The sequence below is a fragment of the Lutra lutra genome, chromosome 18, assembly GCF_902655055.1.
Source record: "Lutra lutra chromosome 18, mLutLut1.2, whole genome shotgun sequence".
NCBI lineage: Eukaryota > Metazoa > Chordata > Mammalia > Carnivora > Mustelidae > Lutra > Lutra lutra.
The window spans coordinates 4209524-4225308 of NC_062295.1; the positions used below are offsets into that span (position 1 = coordinate 4209524).

At 48.0% G+C, this 15785-nt stretch overlaps 1 protein-coding gene across 5 annotated transcripts in view; it reads left to right on the top strand.

Moving 5' to 3' along the window:
* The first annotated feature begins 2246 nt into the window (after nucleotides 1-2246).
* Nucleotides 2247-15785, top strand: part of RBFOX1 (RNA binding fox-1 homolog 1) — a 2072285-nt gene continuing 2058746 nt past the window's right edge. Inside the window, exon 1 of one of the 5 annotated variants that reach the window (XM_047713056.1) lies at nucleotides 2247-2547. In XM_047713056.1, coding sequence (XP_047569012.1) covers nucleotides 2335-2547 — 213 coding nt within the window. In that variant the 5' untranslated portion in view covers nucleotides 2247-2334. The remainder of the gene's footprint in view (nucleotides 2548-15785) is intronic. The other 4 variants (XM_047713053.1, XM_047713055.1, XM_047713052.1 and 1 more) reach the window with 4 other exon arrangements.

Sequence of the window (15785 nt, forward strand, 5' to 3'; positions counted from 1 at the left end):
CTTCCTAGAAATGCCATACTGCTTTGTGGTTAAGAGCACAGTCTTTCAGTTGGACATCCTAGGTTTAAATCCCAGATCTATTGTGGTATAATAACCACAGAATAGGTTTGGAGTCCCACTGGACTCACTGTGAGACAGTGGAGCTGAAACTCCATTGGTCATCTGACCTACATAAGCCTTACTCTGGTGGACTCCACTGATGTTTTGGGTCTCCTGGAATTTGTATTATTTTAGAGCCAATGTCTAGTGATCCTATAAATGTCTGATTTTTTCCTTTTCCCCATGCAGTCATTCTGGGAAAAGGCCATAGGTACCTTTGGGGAAGGCTGGGAAAAAGATTAACATTGTACAATTTTTGGCAGTGTACCAAGATAAGTCCTCAAAGGGACCCAGCCTCCCTGCTTTTGTAAACTGGCTCAAGTCTGGGAACTGATTGAGGGAGGTCATGACTCTGCTTTTACGATTCAAGTTAGACTTTTGTTCACTTGATCTGGAATTCTGCTCATCCTGGTCAGTAAAAATTCAGTAGGCTTCCCATTTATTTCACTTCTAGGGATACCATGACCATCTTGCCAATGTCAGAGTTCTGTGTACTTCGGAGTATCCTGATTTCTGCTTTGACTGCACAGTCCATGGTAACCATGTCCACTTTACCTTTGGCTGTTGAGTGCTGCCACTGGGTTTCTGCCACACTGGGATCCAATAACCCCAGTGCATTTAAGTTTCCCAGTTCAGTGGCGGCAGTTCCCACTATAATGTGCCTTGGGCATGTTGTTTACCCTCTTTATACCTCCGTCTTGACCTCTGTACATTGGGGTTAATAACAAGGTTGTTGTGAGACTTAGATGGAAGTAGAAGAGGGCCTCAAAGCCCACCCATGTTTATTAGAATTATTTGTGCTGGTGGGGAGGGAAGAGACGGAAAAGAAAAGAAGGGGCTGGACCAAGAAGGGGAAGATGTAGGATGCAGAGAACCCTGGGTGGGAGCAGATCCATTTACTCAGGCAATGAATGTTTCCTGAGTACTTACTATGGGCCGCTTACCTTGACGACTTTTCAGAATGAAGTCCTGAATAAGGCAGAGGCAATGACTGCCTAAAGGGGCTTGGTGGCAGAAAAATGGAGGAAGTAAATTGCAGCATGATCTCTGTGCTTTGTTGAGGAAGCTCGGGGAACATAAAAGTCCAACACTCACCCAGCCTTTCCTGGACACAGTGTTAACACTTAATTGTTCAGAAAATACCTCCTGGTCCAACCAGCACAGCCGAGGAGAGAGTCGCGCATTGATCTTACGGGCCTGTTGGGCACCCTTAGATTTATCAACCCATCATTGCAAAATGTTTCTCAGAGCCTCCTCCCTTTGTGCGTCAGCCCTGCTGCTGTGTTGAGTCGCTGCTGTGGTCTTCTACCTGGTCCAGCTTTGCGCGCCTGGTCGCTGGCAACCTCTCTTTCCACCATACGTCTCTTCCCTCACCCACCCTGCCGCAGCCACTCAGGCTTCCTGCTGCCTGCCTCCCAGCCTCTGGGCTTTTGCACATTCTAGTCCCTTTGCTGGAACATCCTTTTCCTGGCTGAGAACTGTTCACTTGTGTATTTCCAGTCAGTGTTCATTTCCTCTGCCCCTTTCCCAGCCCCAGGCCTTCTGAGACGCTTTTGTTTTAGGTTCCCTTGTTCCCAGCAGTCCTGTGTGCGCAGCCCTTTGTCCCACTGACGATGTCAATCAATCAACTCTTTCCCCCCAGGCACTGGGCTCCACCTGGGCAGAGACAATGCCTGCCACGGTCACTGTTATAATCCCCTCCCCCAGGGCAGTGCTTGGCCCATAGTGATGCTCAATAAATATCCTTGATAGGTCAGCATAGCTTTCAAAGCTGGTGTCTTTGCGTTAAATCGGTCACCCTCCAGGCCAAATTCTTGATCTGTTCTGAGCAGCCTCTAAATCAATCAAGATGCAGAAGAGTACCGAAGACCAAGGTGTCCGTCCTTGTAGGGTATTGGAAAAGTGGATCCCTGTCTGTCCCTTCTCTCTCCCTTCCTTGGTCAGGGAGACCATGCGGGTGCAAGTTGGAAGCAGGGCTTTGCCAGAGCGGCTCTGGCCCCTGGCAGGTGAGAGGAGCGCAGGCCTCTTCCACGCGTGCCTGCGGTATGCGTGAGCAGCCAGAAGGGGGCGGCAGAGAGACAGGAGTGGTTCACGGAGAAGCCCAGCTCCGAGCCGAGCCGCGCGAACCCACCGAGCCCGCGCTCAGAAGCCCGATCTCCCACCGACAGGCCGCTGGGTTCGGGAGACTGCCGAGTCCTTTCTCTTCCCCAAGTGCAGACAGAGCCCCCTGGAGCCATGGCCAGCCCTTCTGACAGCCCCGAAGACTCGGGCAAGCTCCGAGGCAGGGATGGCCGGCAGAGGAGGGAGGAGGAGGAGGATGCCCCTCCGGAGGAGAAGAGATTGAAGCTGGGGCTGGAGGGAGGAAGCGCAGCGCAGGAGGAAGGAGAAGACGCGCCACGTCTGGGCAGGGAAGAGACCGGCACCCAGACAGGTGGCGAAGGCAGAGGTGTAAGTGAGCGGGGGCGCAGGAGGGACTGGGGCTAGAGGTGGGGTGGGGTGGGCAGGATGCTCCCCTTTGGCCGTCAGGTCCAAGTTGGTAATTGGGCAGCAACTCCTGCGGGCAGGCGCTGTTTGACAGCTCGTGGGGACCTCCTGATAAACTAGATGCTTGGATGTTGGTGGCAACCCCCTCCTTGTTTGTGTAGCATTGACTCGCTGATTCTCCCACGACGTTGTCGTCGTGTCTGGCTGGGAGACCCGTGGGTTCTGCGGTTAGCCAAAAAGGGGAAGAGAAAGCTCTGTGTCCTGGGGGTCCCCAGAAGGGGAAGGAGGTGAGGTGAAGGAGGGCTCTAACCAGCCCTCAACCTTCAGCTCCCTCCTGGGCAGTGCTGTCTTAGGTGTCTCTCTGGGACTTTGCCCGTTGTGTTTCTCTCACCTGGTAAGGGGCTTGGATGGGAAGTAGCTAGAATCCTAGCACAGGTTCTGCCAAACCCTGCCCTGCCAGCAGCTCACCCCATGGCCCTCACCTGCTCTGCATCTTCTGTCATTGCTCCCCATTCTGGTTGGGCAGTGAGAGTTGAGAGAGAAGGCTGGTGGCTTCCAACCCTGAAGTCACTCTCTCCTTATTCTTTCCGAGAGGGAAAGAGAGACAAAGTTCTGTGCATCCCCTTAGGTGCTACCTGGCTGCGGCCCCTGCTGGCTGAGGATACGTGTGAGGGTGTTTTTTGTATATGTGCATGGTTATGTGAGTCACTGGGCTTGTGTGAGATAGAGCTCAGGGGCCGGCTTGAACCCTTGGTTCCCTCTTTCTGCTTCCTCTCTTGAATCTTCCAGTTGTGACCCGGCTGACCTTACATTTGGGGAGCACAGGAGTCTGGAGAGCAGATGAGGGCTGGCTGGATAACTGTCCCCATGGCAAGGGCTTCCATCTTGAGAGTTTTTAATGGATAATGCCATTGACCTTTTTGTTTCTTCCAAATGTTTTTATTCTTGACCATTTGCTTGGCTGAGCTTGTCTTAAAAATTTGATTAGTGGTTAGTGAGCCCCAGGAGAGAGTTCCCATTCTTTCTCCCAAATCCACATAGGCAGCTGCAGCCTGCCTCCGTTCTCCAGGCTGCATCAAAGCCCAGCTGACCCCGAGTGGGGCTGCTCCCAGGCTCTGCTTTAGACACTTCACCTCCCTGTGGTTGTGCTTGTGTTTGGACTGTGGGCCACCCGGACACTAAAACCAGGTGAATTTCTCTCTGAGCTGCCAGGAGAAGGATAATCCTTACGGAAGGTTTATTGGGACACATCGTGGAAAGAGTGAGAGGGATGTGTCGCAGTGTGGTGAGAGGAGAGGCCCTGGGTCAGAAACATGATTTTGGGGGGCATTGCGGTGCTATGAAACTTTTACTGTCAGAAACTCCTCTCTCTATCACTTCTTCCCTCATTACTTGGAACTTTGCCAAAGACCGTGATATGAGAATGCAAGGAAGTGACCAAGTGCAGTAGGAGGTAAGAATGTGAGTTTGAATCTTGGCTCTGGTCTTCCTTTGCTGGGTGACTCAGAGCAAGTTACTTAATCTCTCCGAGACTTCGTGTCCTCATTGGTGAAATGGATATGTCAATAGGCTTTGTTTCATGGGGTTATTATCCCGGAGATTAAGTAAAGTTTATCTATAGGAAGCACTTAACATTAAGCCCAGCACATACTATGTGTTCAATAAATGTGATTTAGTACTGAAAGTTACTCCATGCGGCTCACTTGCTATTGTCTTTGGTTCTGGGGGTGCATCACAAGAGATGAAGGTCTTAGGCCAGACTCTCCATACTAAATGCTTTCTGACGGTTAAGGAATTATGGGGAGGTGATGAAATTTATTTTTTTAAAGATCTTATTTATTTATTTGATAGACAGAGATCACAAGTAGGCAGAGAGTCAGGCAGAGAGAGAGTGGGAAGGAGGCTCCCCGCAGAGCAGGGAGCCCGATTCGGGGCTCCATCCCAGGACTCTGGGATCATGACCCGAGCCGAAGGCAGAGGCTTAACCCACTGAGCCACCCAGGCACCCCAGGTGATGAAATTTTTAAAAGGCAGAAAGTCCATTGAACTTTTTGATTCACAAAGGGAAATGGGGATCTCATGGTTTGAAGGGTTATGTCATAACCGGACACAAACCCTCCTTCTTTCCTGAATTCTGAATCCAATTTCCTACTTTTGGGGACACCTGGATCTTCTGAGGGAAGTGGCCCTTCACAACAATGGTGTCTTGGTTTTTAAGTTTAAAGGTTGGCCAAGCTTGTGCTGGTCAGAGTGCCTATCAGATAGATTTCTCCTCCTTTGTAGTGTCTATAAGAATATTTTCTTTAAAGAACCCAGGGAGCAGTTTCGGGCCAGTGCCAGGAGCAGCAGCATATTTCTTTGAGGAGACCCCATTTCTTCACTCACAGACCATGTCCAAATGGATCAAGAAGAACGGAGAGCTTTTTCATGAAATTTTGTCTGTAGACCATTAGCTTGGCTAAAATGTTAAAAAAAACATCCTTGTTCTTTAATAGCAGATTATTTTTAGGTACAGATCATTTTGGGCTTTTCTCTGCAGAAGCTGTATGGGCATCACCTCCCTGTCCATGTTGTATCTAGACATTTTTAAAAGATAAAATACCCTTTCCCTTCACTGGGTTTGGTGCTTTGGATGGCTGAGGTTTACATGTGATTGGTGGTCCCTGTGAGTGGCTCCCAGGCTTGGCTCTTTCCTTTAAGGGGAAGGGGCTGCTTCTTTTAGTGGTTGCTCTGGGGTGCTTTTAGGAGGTAAAATGAGGCCCCAGGAGCTATCTTAGTGCAGAGTCCTGTTGGAGGTGCCGTTGGAGGAGGGCACGTGCCCGGTGGGGGTTGATCCCCCACCAGGGATCAAAAGTTTCCCAGACTCCTTTTGCCCCCTTCAGGACCAGGGCTGCTGAGAAGGCATCAAAGAACCAATCCTCCCAGAGCCTTTATTGACTCCTTTAAAGTGACCCCAGGGTGAGTCTGGCCTGCAGCTCTTCCTGGGGGGAGAGAAGGATCTCTTCTAGGTAATTGGTTATCAACATTGGCTGTTTGTTCAGTTTTGCTCAAGTTCGGGAAGCTGGGCATAGACTTCTGGGTTGTGCTGGGCAGAGCTGAAATCCCCTGATGAAATCCCCATTCACGAGTCCCCAGGGTTGAGACCAGAATAGGGAGGTTATCATCAGCAGGAGGCCCCCTATAGAGGTGAGTCCAGACTGCAGGTCTTTCCCTTCTCACTGGTGAAGGTCTGTCCCTGGGTATCTCAACTTTCCCACTAGTGACATTTGGGGCCAGATCATCCTCTGTTGTTGCTGTCCTTAGCAGCATCCCTGACCTATAGCCACTGGATACCGTTAATGCTGCCTCTCCATCACCAGTGTGACAACTGAATATGGTTCCCAGACACTGCCAAATGTCTAGGGTTTGGGGAGGATGCAGATGAAATCACCTTGTCTGAAAGCCACTGGTTTATACTTACAAACATGTTTCAGAGAAGAGCTATTAAGTTTGGATTCTGCTGTACCACTTATGAGCTATGTAGCCTTGGGAAGTTTATATATAACCTCCATGGGCCTCAGTTTCCTCATCTGTAAACTGAAGATAGTGAGATAAACTTCAATGGAAGGTTGTGTGGGCATTTAATATAATTCCAAGATAACAAATGGAAAAGGCTTAGCATAGGATTTAGACAGAAAAACACAAAACAAATGGTCAGTTCCATTTTTACTTATTTGGGTGAGTCAGATTCTGTCTTCCATCCCCTTATCCATTTGGAGAGGTGCAAGGAAAACCTAAACATTAGGTTTCCCTCTAGTTTTCTCCTTGGTTCTCTGGTTCCTGGATTCCAGGAAGCAGGGGTGTGGGTAGACAGAGCAGGTGGCTCTCAGTTTACTCCCACGCTGGAGAATTCCAAAGCTGGCTTGCCATAACAGGGCTTTTGGGCCAACATCTGGGTTTCTGGATTCCCATTTGAACACAGCTGGACTCCACAGGACTGAGGCTCTCTCTGCCGAGATATAGATATTTCCCTGGCAACGATCTCTCAAGCTGACATGAAGACATGGCCACCCACTGGAACATGGTGCTGCATGGGCTCTCCTACAAGTTGTGAGGCAAGCGTCTAAGGATTGCAGTGTGCACGTGAGGTTCCCTCGCCCTCCGAGGGCCAAAAGCGAAGTGCAGGTTGGTGGAGGGTCCTCCACGGAGGAAGAAGACATGGAGGGCATTTCTTTCAGTGAGAACAGAGGAGTATAGGCCACATACTGGATAGTTCAGGCCACTGTGGGGAGACAGGTGCCTCTGTGCCTGCAGTAGTTTTGGACTGTGAGCTGTCTAGCCCTTAGCTTTAATCATTTTATTTTTTTAAAGATTTTATTTATTTATTTGACAGAGAGAGAGAGATCACAAGCAGGCAGAGAGGCAGGCAGAGAGAGGGGAGGAAGCAGGCTCCCCGCAGAGCAGAGAGCCCAATGCGGGGCTCGATCCCAGGACCCTGAGATCATGACCTGAGCCGAAGGCAGCGGCTTAACCACTGAGCCACCCAGGCGCCCCAGCTTTAATCATTTTAGAAATATTTAACCCCAGGGCTGGCAAACCGGAGTGTGGTTTGGGTTTCTCATCTGGAAAGACACAGAATGCCAGCCAACGTCTTCGTGATTCTTTTCATTTCACTGAGATCGTTGTTGTCCCTTTGTATTCTTGGGAATATGATTTGGAGCTGAAGGAGCAGGAGGGAGATCGGTTTAGGGTTGGGACAGGGGTCTCTGCCAGGGATGTGGTGGCTGGGATAGTGGTGATGATAATGGGTGGAGTTGAATGCCTGAACAGAGGAAAGCTTATGAGACACAGTAGGGACTCAAGTATCAATCTGGTATGGCAATGAGAAAGAAGCAGGGTCAGGTTGACCTTCAGAATGACCTTCCAAATGGCAAGGAAGACTTTGAATTTGATTTTGGACTCTGGCTGAGTTTGCTTTCAGACCCAGGTGACAATGTGTAACAGGATAGATAGGTCTGGGACTGGAGATTCAGATTTGAGGATCATCAATGTAGATGGTACTTGGGGCCATGGGAACACCTCGGGTTGACTGGAGAAACAGTGGAGGGGGAATGGAGGGGCTTTGGTATAAGGCCAAGGAAATCTTCATGATGAGAGGAGAAGAATCCGTGAGAGGGATCAGAGGTGCATCAGGGAGAGGACATGTGGCTTCACAGACAGGAGGAGAGAAGGGTGAAGGTTGGTTGCGTTGAAGAGAGCCTGTTGGATTTAATGTGTCATGCTCATGGACTGGTTGTAGGGTGTACCAGGATTCTTCCTAAGTCTGGGCATTTCAGCACTCAGCTGGGGTGTGTGCACTGAAATACAGGACACTCATGGTCTTGACTTCCTTGCAAAACTCTAACTCATGAGCATGACTCCAGAACTTTCCGTCCTCCTCGCAATACTCAACTGTCACTTTCCCACATTCCCTTGGAAGAGGACCCAGCCTTGGAGAGCCCTGTCCTGGCAGCGTTTCTTGGCATAAGGTGGTGCCATTGGGAGACCTTCACCTCTCAATACCGAGGACTCTTTTCATTCCTTCTCCAAGTATTTGAGCACCTCCTATGTGCCAGGTGCTGGTCTAGGTGCTGATCTACAAGATGGGTTCCTGTTCTCTTGGAGACCCTACTCTTGTGGTAGAGACAGACCCTGGTCCCTGGGCCAATGCTGGCGCCCTGCTGGTGATTATAAATAAATTTTTATTGGCACCCAGCTGCCACCATTCATGTACATATTGTTTGTGGCTGCTTTCCTGCTCTAATGGGAGAGTGGAGTAGTTGGGAGAGACTGTGTGGCTCACAAAGCCAAAAATATTTATCCTGAGAGTCTCAGGTTAAGGGGCCTTGCACCCACATGGTGTCCCATGACAGTGTGAGCACAGTTGCCCTTGAAATGGATGCAGATCTGATGAGGGGTTGCAGTAAAAGTGCTCGACTTGCAGGACTCCAAAGGAGGGGGTGACAGGTCCCCCACTTTCCACTTTATGGGTTTTTGGTGTGAGAGACAGGACTGGGGGTCTGAATGGGCTTTCCTCACCCCTCTAACAGGGCACCAGGCTAGCATCATGCAGTTTTTGAATGGGGGAGACCAAAAAAAGAAGTGGGGAATAGTGACTTGTTCTCTTCCTAAAGATTTCCAAGATGGGTCCCTAGCACGTGTTTGGGGTCCCACTTTGCACAGCTGTCCAGATCCAGTGAGGTCAACCATCTTGGTGCTATGAGTCTGGGGTACAGAGCTTCCAAATCACCAAGAAGAGAGAGAAAAAAAGGTGTTTTTTGCAAGTGTAAGAACTCAGGTTATGTTGAAATTAGCATTTCCCCCCAAAGTTTTATAATGCCTGGGCATACATGTTCAAGTGTCTGCCTCAAAACCTCTCACTAATAAGCAGATGGTGCATTTAATTTCCTTTTTTTTTTTGTTCTCTCGGAGTAACACATGGCTTCCTGCATGGCCCTCCTTGCAGGCAACTGCATGTGGAGGGGACAGGACTTCTGACCATCAGCACAGGTCTCCAGAGGCTGCTGAGAGAGGCTGGTCTTTTCCCTTCGTTTCAGACCCATCCGGAAGTTGTCAGGTTACTCACAGCGGATAGGGCTCCTGCTTTTGCTTCTCCAAAGAATTTTGGCTACATCTGACACCCTGTACCTCACTGGCTGGAGAGTGGGGGTCCCAGGCAGGTTGGAGATCTAAGAGTGCATGAGGAGGCCTGGGAAAAGCTGCTGGGAAGAGGCTCCAAAAGGATGGTAGAGGCAAACAGGAGAAAAGGAGAGCTGGTATGCAGAGTATGGACCTTAAAGGCACAAAGGAGAAAGCTGGAATTTCCAAAACAGAGAGAAGAGCAGACACCTTTAGCATAGTCCAAGTGTGTCAGGGCTTTTTGAATTTTGCTTGTTTTCCTTCTCCTTTACTCCTCTCACTATGCTCCAGGGTGTCATAGAAACAGACTTTTGGAGGCTCTGTGAAACTCCAGGTCTCGCAGTCTTTGGGGAATGCAGGGGCTACCCTGAGGGTCTCCTTGGCTCTGTGCCTCCTCCTTTTCCAGCTTCCATCCCTGACTGTGTGCAGACCTGCCTTGTGTCTCAGACCTCTGCCCTGGAGAAACCTGGACAGGGCTTGTGCCTTTGCTTTGGGGCTTGTGTCTTGTGTGTCTGGATGAGGAAGACTTTATGACTTGGAAACCTGTTCACTTGAATTGGAAGGTAGGAGGGAAAATCTACTGCCTTCTTCATTTTTCTTTTTGCTTCTGTGTTCTGTGTCCACCTGATGGAGTTGTAAGCCCTGGTGTATGGGAATCAGGCTGGTTGAGTCTACATTATATGAGTATAATTTTTTGGCTTTTGTTCTGTTTATTAAAAATGCAAATTATTATTTGCTCATTGTAAAGAATTTAAACAATACCGCTATGTAGAAAAACAAATAACAAAATTCCTGCTTTGTCTGTTTCTCTTCCATCTTGCTTCTCAGAAGCTGACACTAGGATGGGTTGAGGTATATCCTTCCACACCTTTCTCTGCACGTATGTAAACATGTACATCTGCACACAAATTGTTTAATTTTAATATCTTTAAGAATAAAAATAGGATAATGCTATATTTATTGTTTGGAAAAGCCTCCTTTTAACTCAATGATGTATATCATGGACATCATTTCATGTTGGAATATGGACTCCTCCTTCCTTTCAGAACAGTTATTCTGCTGTGTGGATGCGCCGTATTGTCTTTCTTTCTTTTTTATTATGTTATGTTAGTCACCATACCGTACATCATTAGCTTTTGATGTAGCGTTCCAAGAGTCATTGTTCACGTATGACACCCAGTGCTCCATGCAATACGTGCCCTCCTTAATACCCATCACTGGGCGAACCTATCCACCCTCCCCTCTAAAACCCTCAGGTTTTTTCTCGGAGTCTGCAGTCTCTTATGGTTCATCACCCCCTCCGGTCCCTCCCCTTTCACTTTTCCCTTCCTTCTCCTAATGTCCTCTGTGCTATTCCTTATGTTCCACAAATAAGTGAAACCATATGATAATTGACTTTCTCTGCTTGACTTATTTCACTCAGCATCATCTCCTCCAGTCCCATCCGTGTTGATGCAGAAGTTGGATAGTCATCATTTCTGATGGCTGATACTCCATTGTATATATGGACCACATCTTCTTTATCCATTCATCTGTTGCAGGGCATCTTGGCTTTTCCCACAGTTTGGCTATTGTGGACATGGCTGCTGTGACCATTCGGTGCACTGTACTTTCTTTAGGCCAACCCTATACTGATAGATCTCTGAATGGTTTCTACTTTTTCCCTATTGCAAATGGTATTGCGATGAATATTCTAGCACATATCATTTGATGTTTTGTGCCTGTGTTTTTTTGTGATATGTTCCTAGGAACACGATATCCAGGTCAGAGGGTGATCAGTGCTGCGTTTGCATCCTGGTTGAGTATGTTCCCCTACCGTCAGCTCCCTAAGGCTCCCCATAGTGCCGTCCTCTACAGGAGTCATCCCCAAAGCCTAAGGGCATTGGCCAGAATGGTATTCTCTGTCTCACTTTCATGTAGTCAGTCCACACTCTGATGCCACCCCCAGCAGGGACTCTGGCTTCCAACTCCGGCAGGTGGCCTCATACTGGAGGGAAATCTCATTGTCCCAAAAGTTCTTGGTGATGTTACTGTAAGTTCCAAAGTTGGCATTTGATTCTTTCAGGCCTAGCCACTCCCCAACTGTGTGTCCTTGAGCTCTCTGGCCTCAGTTTCCTCAAAGGCGAGCGGTCATAATAATATAATAATAACGCTGCCACCCTGGGCTGCTAGGAGGACTCAGTGAAGTAACCATTACTTCCACATGCTTGGCGTGTTGTCCACATTCAAGGAAGTGCTGGGGGTCGCTGCTGAGTGTTGAGTAAGCCAGACTGTGTTTTGACCAAGGGCTGTGTCTTCAGTACCAAGTCTAGCACCAGGCCTTTAGTAGCCGCTAAGAAAATGCTCATCCAGTGACTGAATGGCAGGGACAGAGATTGGGGCAGAGGCAGTGAGAGCAGACCGAAGGAAACAGAGCTCCCACTAGGTCCCCAGCTGGAGGATTCTAGGATGAATCTCCAGTCTTAGAGCCCCTTGCCCATTTCCCATACTTCCCAAGGCCCATAGGAGTTTGCTGTGTGTTTAGGCCAGAGCCCAGAAGCTGGGACCTGGGGAGGTCTGGTCAGCATCCTACTGTATAAGGGCACCTCCATTCCCAACTTGGACCTGGATGCCAAGTGACCCCAAGTCGGCAGGGACTCGGCTTGTTCTGAGCCCAGGGACAAAAGACAGGGAGGTGTGGAGGGGTAGGGACTCCCATATTGGCCCTTGCTTTTTCTCCTTCACTTTGGACACTGCGTGTGTGTGTGTGTGTGTGTGTGTGTGTGTGTGTGTGTGTATTTTTCTGTAAGTTTCCAAGTCTTAGGTTGTGTTTGTGTGGGACTAGGTTTGCCAGTTAAACTTGACTCTCAGTTAACAAATTTTTTAGTATAGGTATATCCCAGTGCAACATTTGGGACATAAAAATAATTCGTTATTTACCCAAAATGCAAGTTTAACTGGTGTTCTGTCTTTTTACTTGCTACATCTGGCAATTCTGTGTGGAGGTTGTCAGTGTGTGTTGGTGTGTCTCCATTGAGGGACTGTCTATAGGCACAAGGATGGGTACCAATTGAGAAGACCCTCCTTGGCTGCTTTGGTGGCCTAGAGGCTGATGGGTTGGGTACTCGAGCCCCCAGGTCTAGACAGTGCTCCCTAGCATCTGTCTCCCTGTTACCTTCCTTGGTTTCCCTCCCATCTCTCCAAACACAGGGGCGAGAGCTGCCCCATCCACCCTTGTTTGGAGCACAGCTGCCCAGCCAGACGACAGGCAAACAGCGTGCAGATGGCTGCAAAGCTTTCCCCAGCTCCCTCTGCAAGGGGCTGCAGATGAAACGGAAGCCCTCATCCTCACCACCTCCCCCTTCTAGAAAACCCCAGCCAACAGCCGCTGTGTTGCCGCTTTAGACACTCCTTCCTCCTGGCGATTAAACCACATCGTGTTTTGCCAAACAAATAAAGCCCTTCATTTCCACCATAAACTTGTTCACACGCGCGGACTGATTGATCCAGTGTGCCTGATTCATCAGCTCTTTCTCTCAGGCAGCAGCAAGAGGCTCTTCTCTCTGGCGCTGGTGAAGAGCTGCTTAATTTCCATCTGAAAGACTCTCAGTAGAAACCAGCCATAGTTTTGAAAACTGCTTCTTCCCCTTTTGCAGATTCTGTGTGGTTCTTGATATTTGATCTTGACTGAACTCATCCTGGGCCCTGCCCCAGGTATCACAAACCCAAGGGTGCATTTGTGTCCAGCTGGCTGGGGGACTATCAAGGAGGATGTTCAATGTGGCCTCTGACTCCATAGAAGGCTTTCATGGGAAATACCTCCAAGAAACCTTATCCTTCCTGTTTTAGAAGAAATCACTGTTTAGTCATTTATTGAATTTGTGGCAGACAGGATCTCAGTTTCCTCGCAACTTCTCATGAGCCTGGTGCTATGATTATCTGCATGTTTATTTCCTCTCTCTAGTTTCTTTCAAGCTCCTGTAGTTGTAATACTCTTTTCTGCCACAGGGGCTTGCACATCCTGCTCTCTGCCTGGGAACCTCTTTCTGCCCCTTCCTTCACCTGGTAAACATCTCATCTGCAGGCTGATTTACCACTTTCTCAGGGGAAGCCTGGCAACACTGACTGAGTCACAGCAAATTCCTGATATCTGTTCTCATAGTATTAAATGCCTTTCTCTTGTAGGTCCAGGCCCAACTATAGCCACCTATTTTTTTGGGGGGGCATGATCTTTTGATGAATAATTGACCCCTTCTACAGTATAATCAGCATGGGGGCAGGGGCCATGCGTAGTTTTGATTCACATTGTCTCTGGTGTTTAGCATACGTTCAGATAGAATTTGATTAATGAATGCAGCATACCCATTTTATAGATGTGTGAATGGAAGATCAGGAAAATTGCATAATTTGCCTGGTGTTATACAGTCACAGAAAAATGTTCCATTTTTCTGACTTGTCCTTTGCAATGGCCTTATTAATATTTGAAGCAGTTATCCAGTATGGGAGAATGGATGTTTACAATTTTATAAAGAACAGTTTATGTCATATTTAGTTTGTGTTCTTCTAAGGCCCCCTGATCTTCTCCAGCTTCAGTTATGTAAAGTCCACACTACCTCTCTTGATAGCTGTTTAGATTCTTTTCCCTCTTTAAGTTGGCTTAGAACTTGATTCCATGAACTGAGGCCTCACCCTTATACCCATTCCTTATCTAGGTTGACTTGGATTTTGTCAACAATGATTCCAGTTTTTGGTGAAGGCCAGACTGAAGGAAAGCCTTGAAAGGTGAAGATACCTGATGGGCAGGTAGTCACTTGGGTCAATCCGAAGGGTGGAATAAGGGCTGACCTGGAGGACTGAAGGAGTCTCAGAACTGAGGGTCAGGCCCAGGTAGAGAAAGGGATTGAGCCTGCCAGGGTGAACTGTGAGTATTTGATAAGCCCCTCCTTCTCCTCATAGTTGGAGAAGACTTGGTGAGCCTACTTGATTTGATGGAGAGATTAAAATACCCTTTGGTGGAACTTGCCTGGAATGGTAGCAGTATGACATAGCCAAGTTATTGATTATTGATTACCCAATTGTTATCAGCTCAACAACCTTCAGTTATAGCTATAATTTGCATTAATTATCTATGCAAGTTTTGAGTTTCCTAGTCAATAAAGGGAGTGTTCAGAGAGTAATGACTAAAGCTGGGAACTATCCAAAATGAGGAGTATTTCATGGGCAAGCCCCCTCACCCACCCACCAAAGGTGGGAAGAACTCCTTTGGTTTTTTAGAGGACCCTGAAAAGTGGCAAATTATGTTGCTCAGTTCCCTCCCTTCCACCGTCCATCTATCCACCATCCATTTATCTGTCCATCTATCCCACAAATGCCCACCATCCCATCCACCCATCTGTTCACCCACCCATCCATCCACTCATCCAGCTACCCATCCATCCATCCATTCACTTGTGCCGCCGTTCATTTGTTCAACAAAGGGTTATTAACTATCTAATAGATTCTTGGAAGACACTGACTCTAGTGATTGACACAGGCTCTGAAATCTGACTCCATGTCTCAAACTGAGTCTCACCACCTCCTAGCTGGCTCCTTTGGCAAGTTATATAACTTTTCTTTGGCTCAGTTTTCTCATTTGCAAATTGATTGTTAATACCTCCTACTACCGGGATGCCTGGGTGGCTCAGTTGGTTAAGTGTCTGCCTTTGGCTCAGGTCATGATCCTAGCATCCTGGGATCGAGTCCCACATCAGGCTCCTTGCTCCGCGGGGAGCCTGCTTCTCCCTATCCCTCTACCTGCCACTCTGCCTGCCTGTACTCTCTCTGTCTCTCTGACAAATAAATAAATAAAAATCTTAAAAAAAATAGCTCCTACTACTGCAGATATACTGAGGATTAAATAAGATGCCACATAAAAAGTGTATCATTCATACTCAACGGACATTATATTTTACCATTTATTATTAATCTTTGTAGGTGCTGCAGATAACATGGTAAGCACAAGGCAGATATGTATTTCAATACCATAAAACGTGTAGGGTAATAAGTTCTGTAGCAGGGGAAGGCCAGACGTTATGAGGGACTCTGGCCCAATCTTAGAGGTTCAGGGAAATGTTCTCTGAGGATTTGCTATGTCAGCTGAGACTTGCAGGATAGGTAGGAATTTGCATCTCACATGGAGATCTCAGATAGTGTGTGGCCACATAACCAGGCCTTACAGTGTTGGGTCCTGGTCTCTACTGGCAGAGATGTATGACCCAGCCCTCCTGTACCCTCTGTTGGAAGTCCACAAGATCTAGGAATGGCTATTAGGTAGGGGAATGGGCTGGCAATGACAGTGGCCTTCACCCATCATTACACACCCTGTATGGCATCTGGGAGGGCTGTGTCACGTCTCCTGTCTGCGGGATGGGATCAGGAATACCAAGCCTGCTTCTCTGCTGGGACTGTCAGGAGAATAAGATTAGACAGCAATAGAGGGCCTTTTGAAAATGAAAACATTCTATTTGAATGCAGAGTGTTCTGTGACTGTGATATTTTCTATCCTGTGAAATCATCGTTGACCCTGA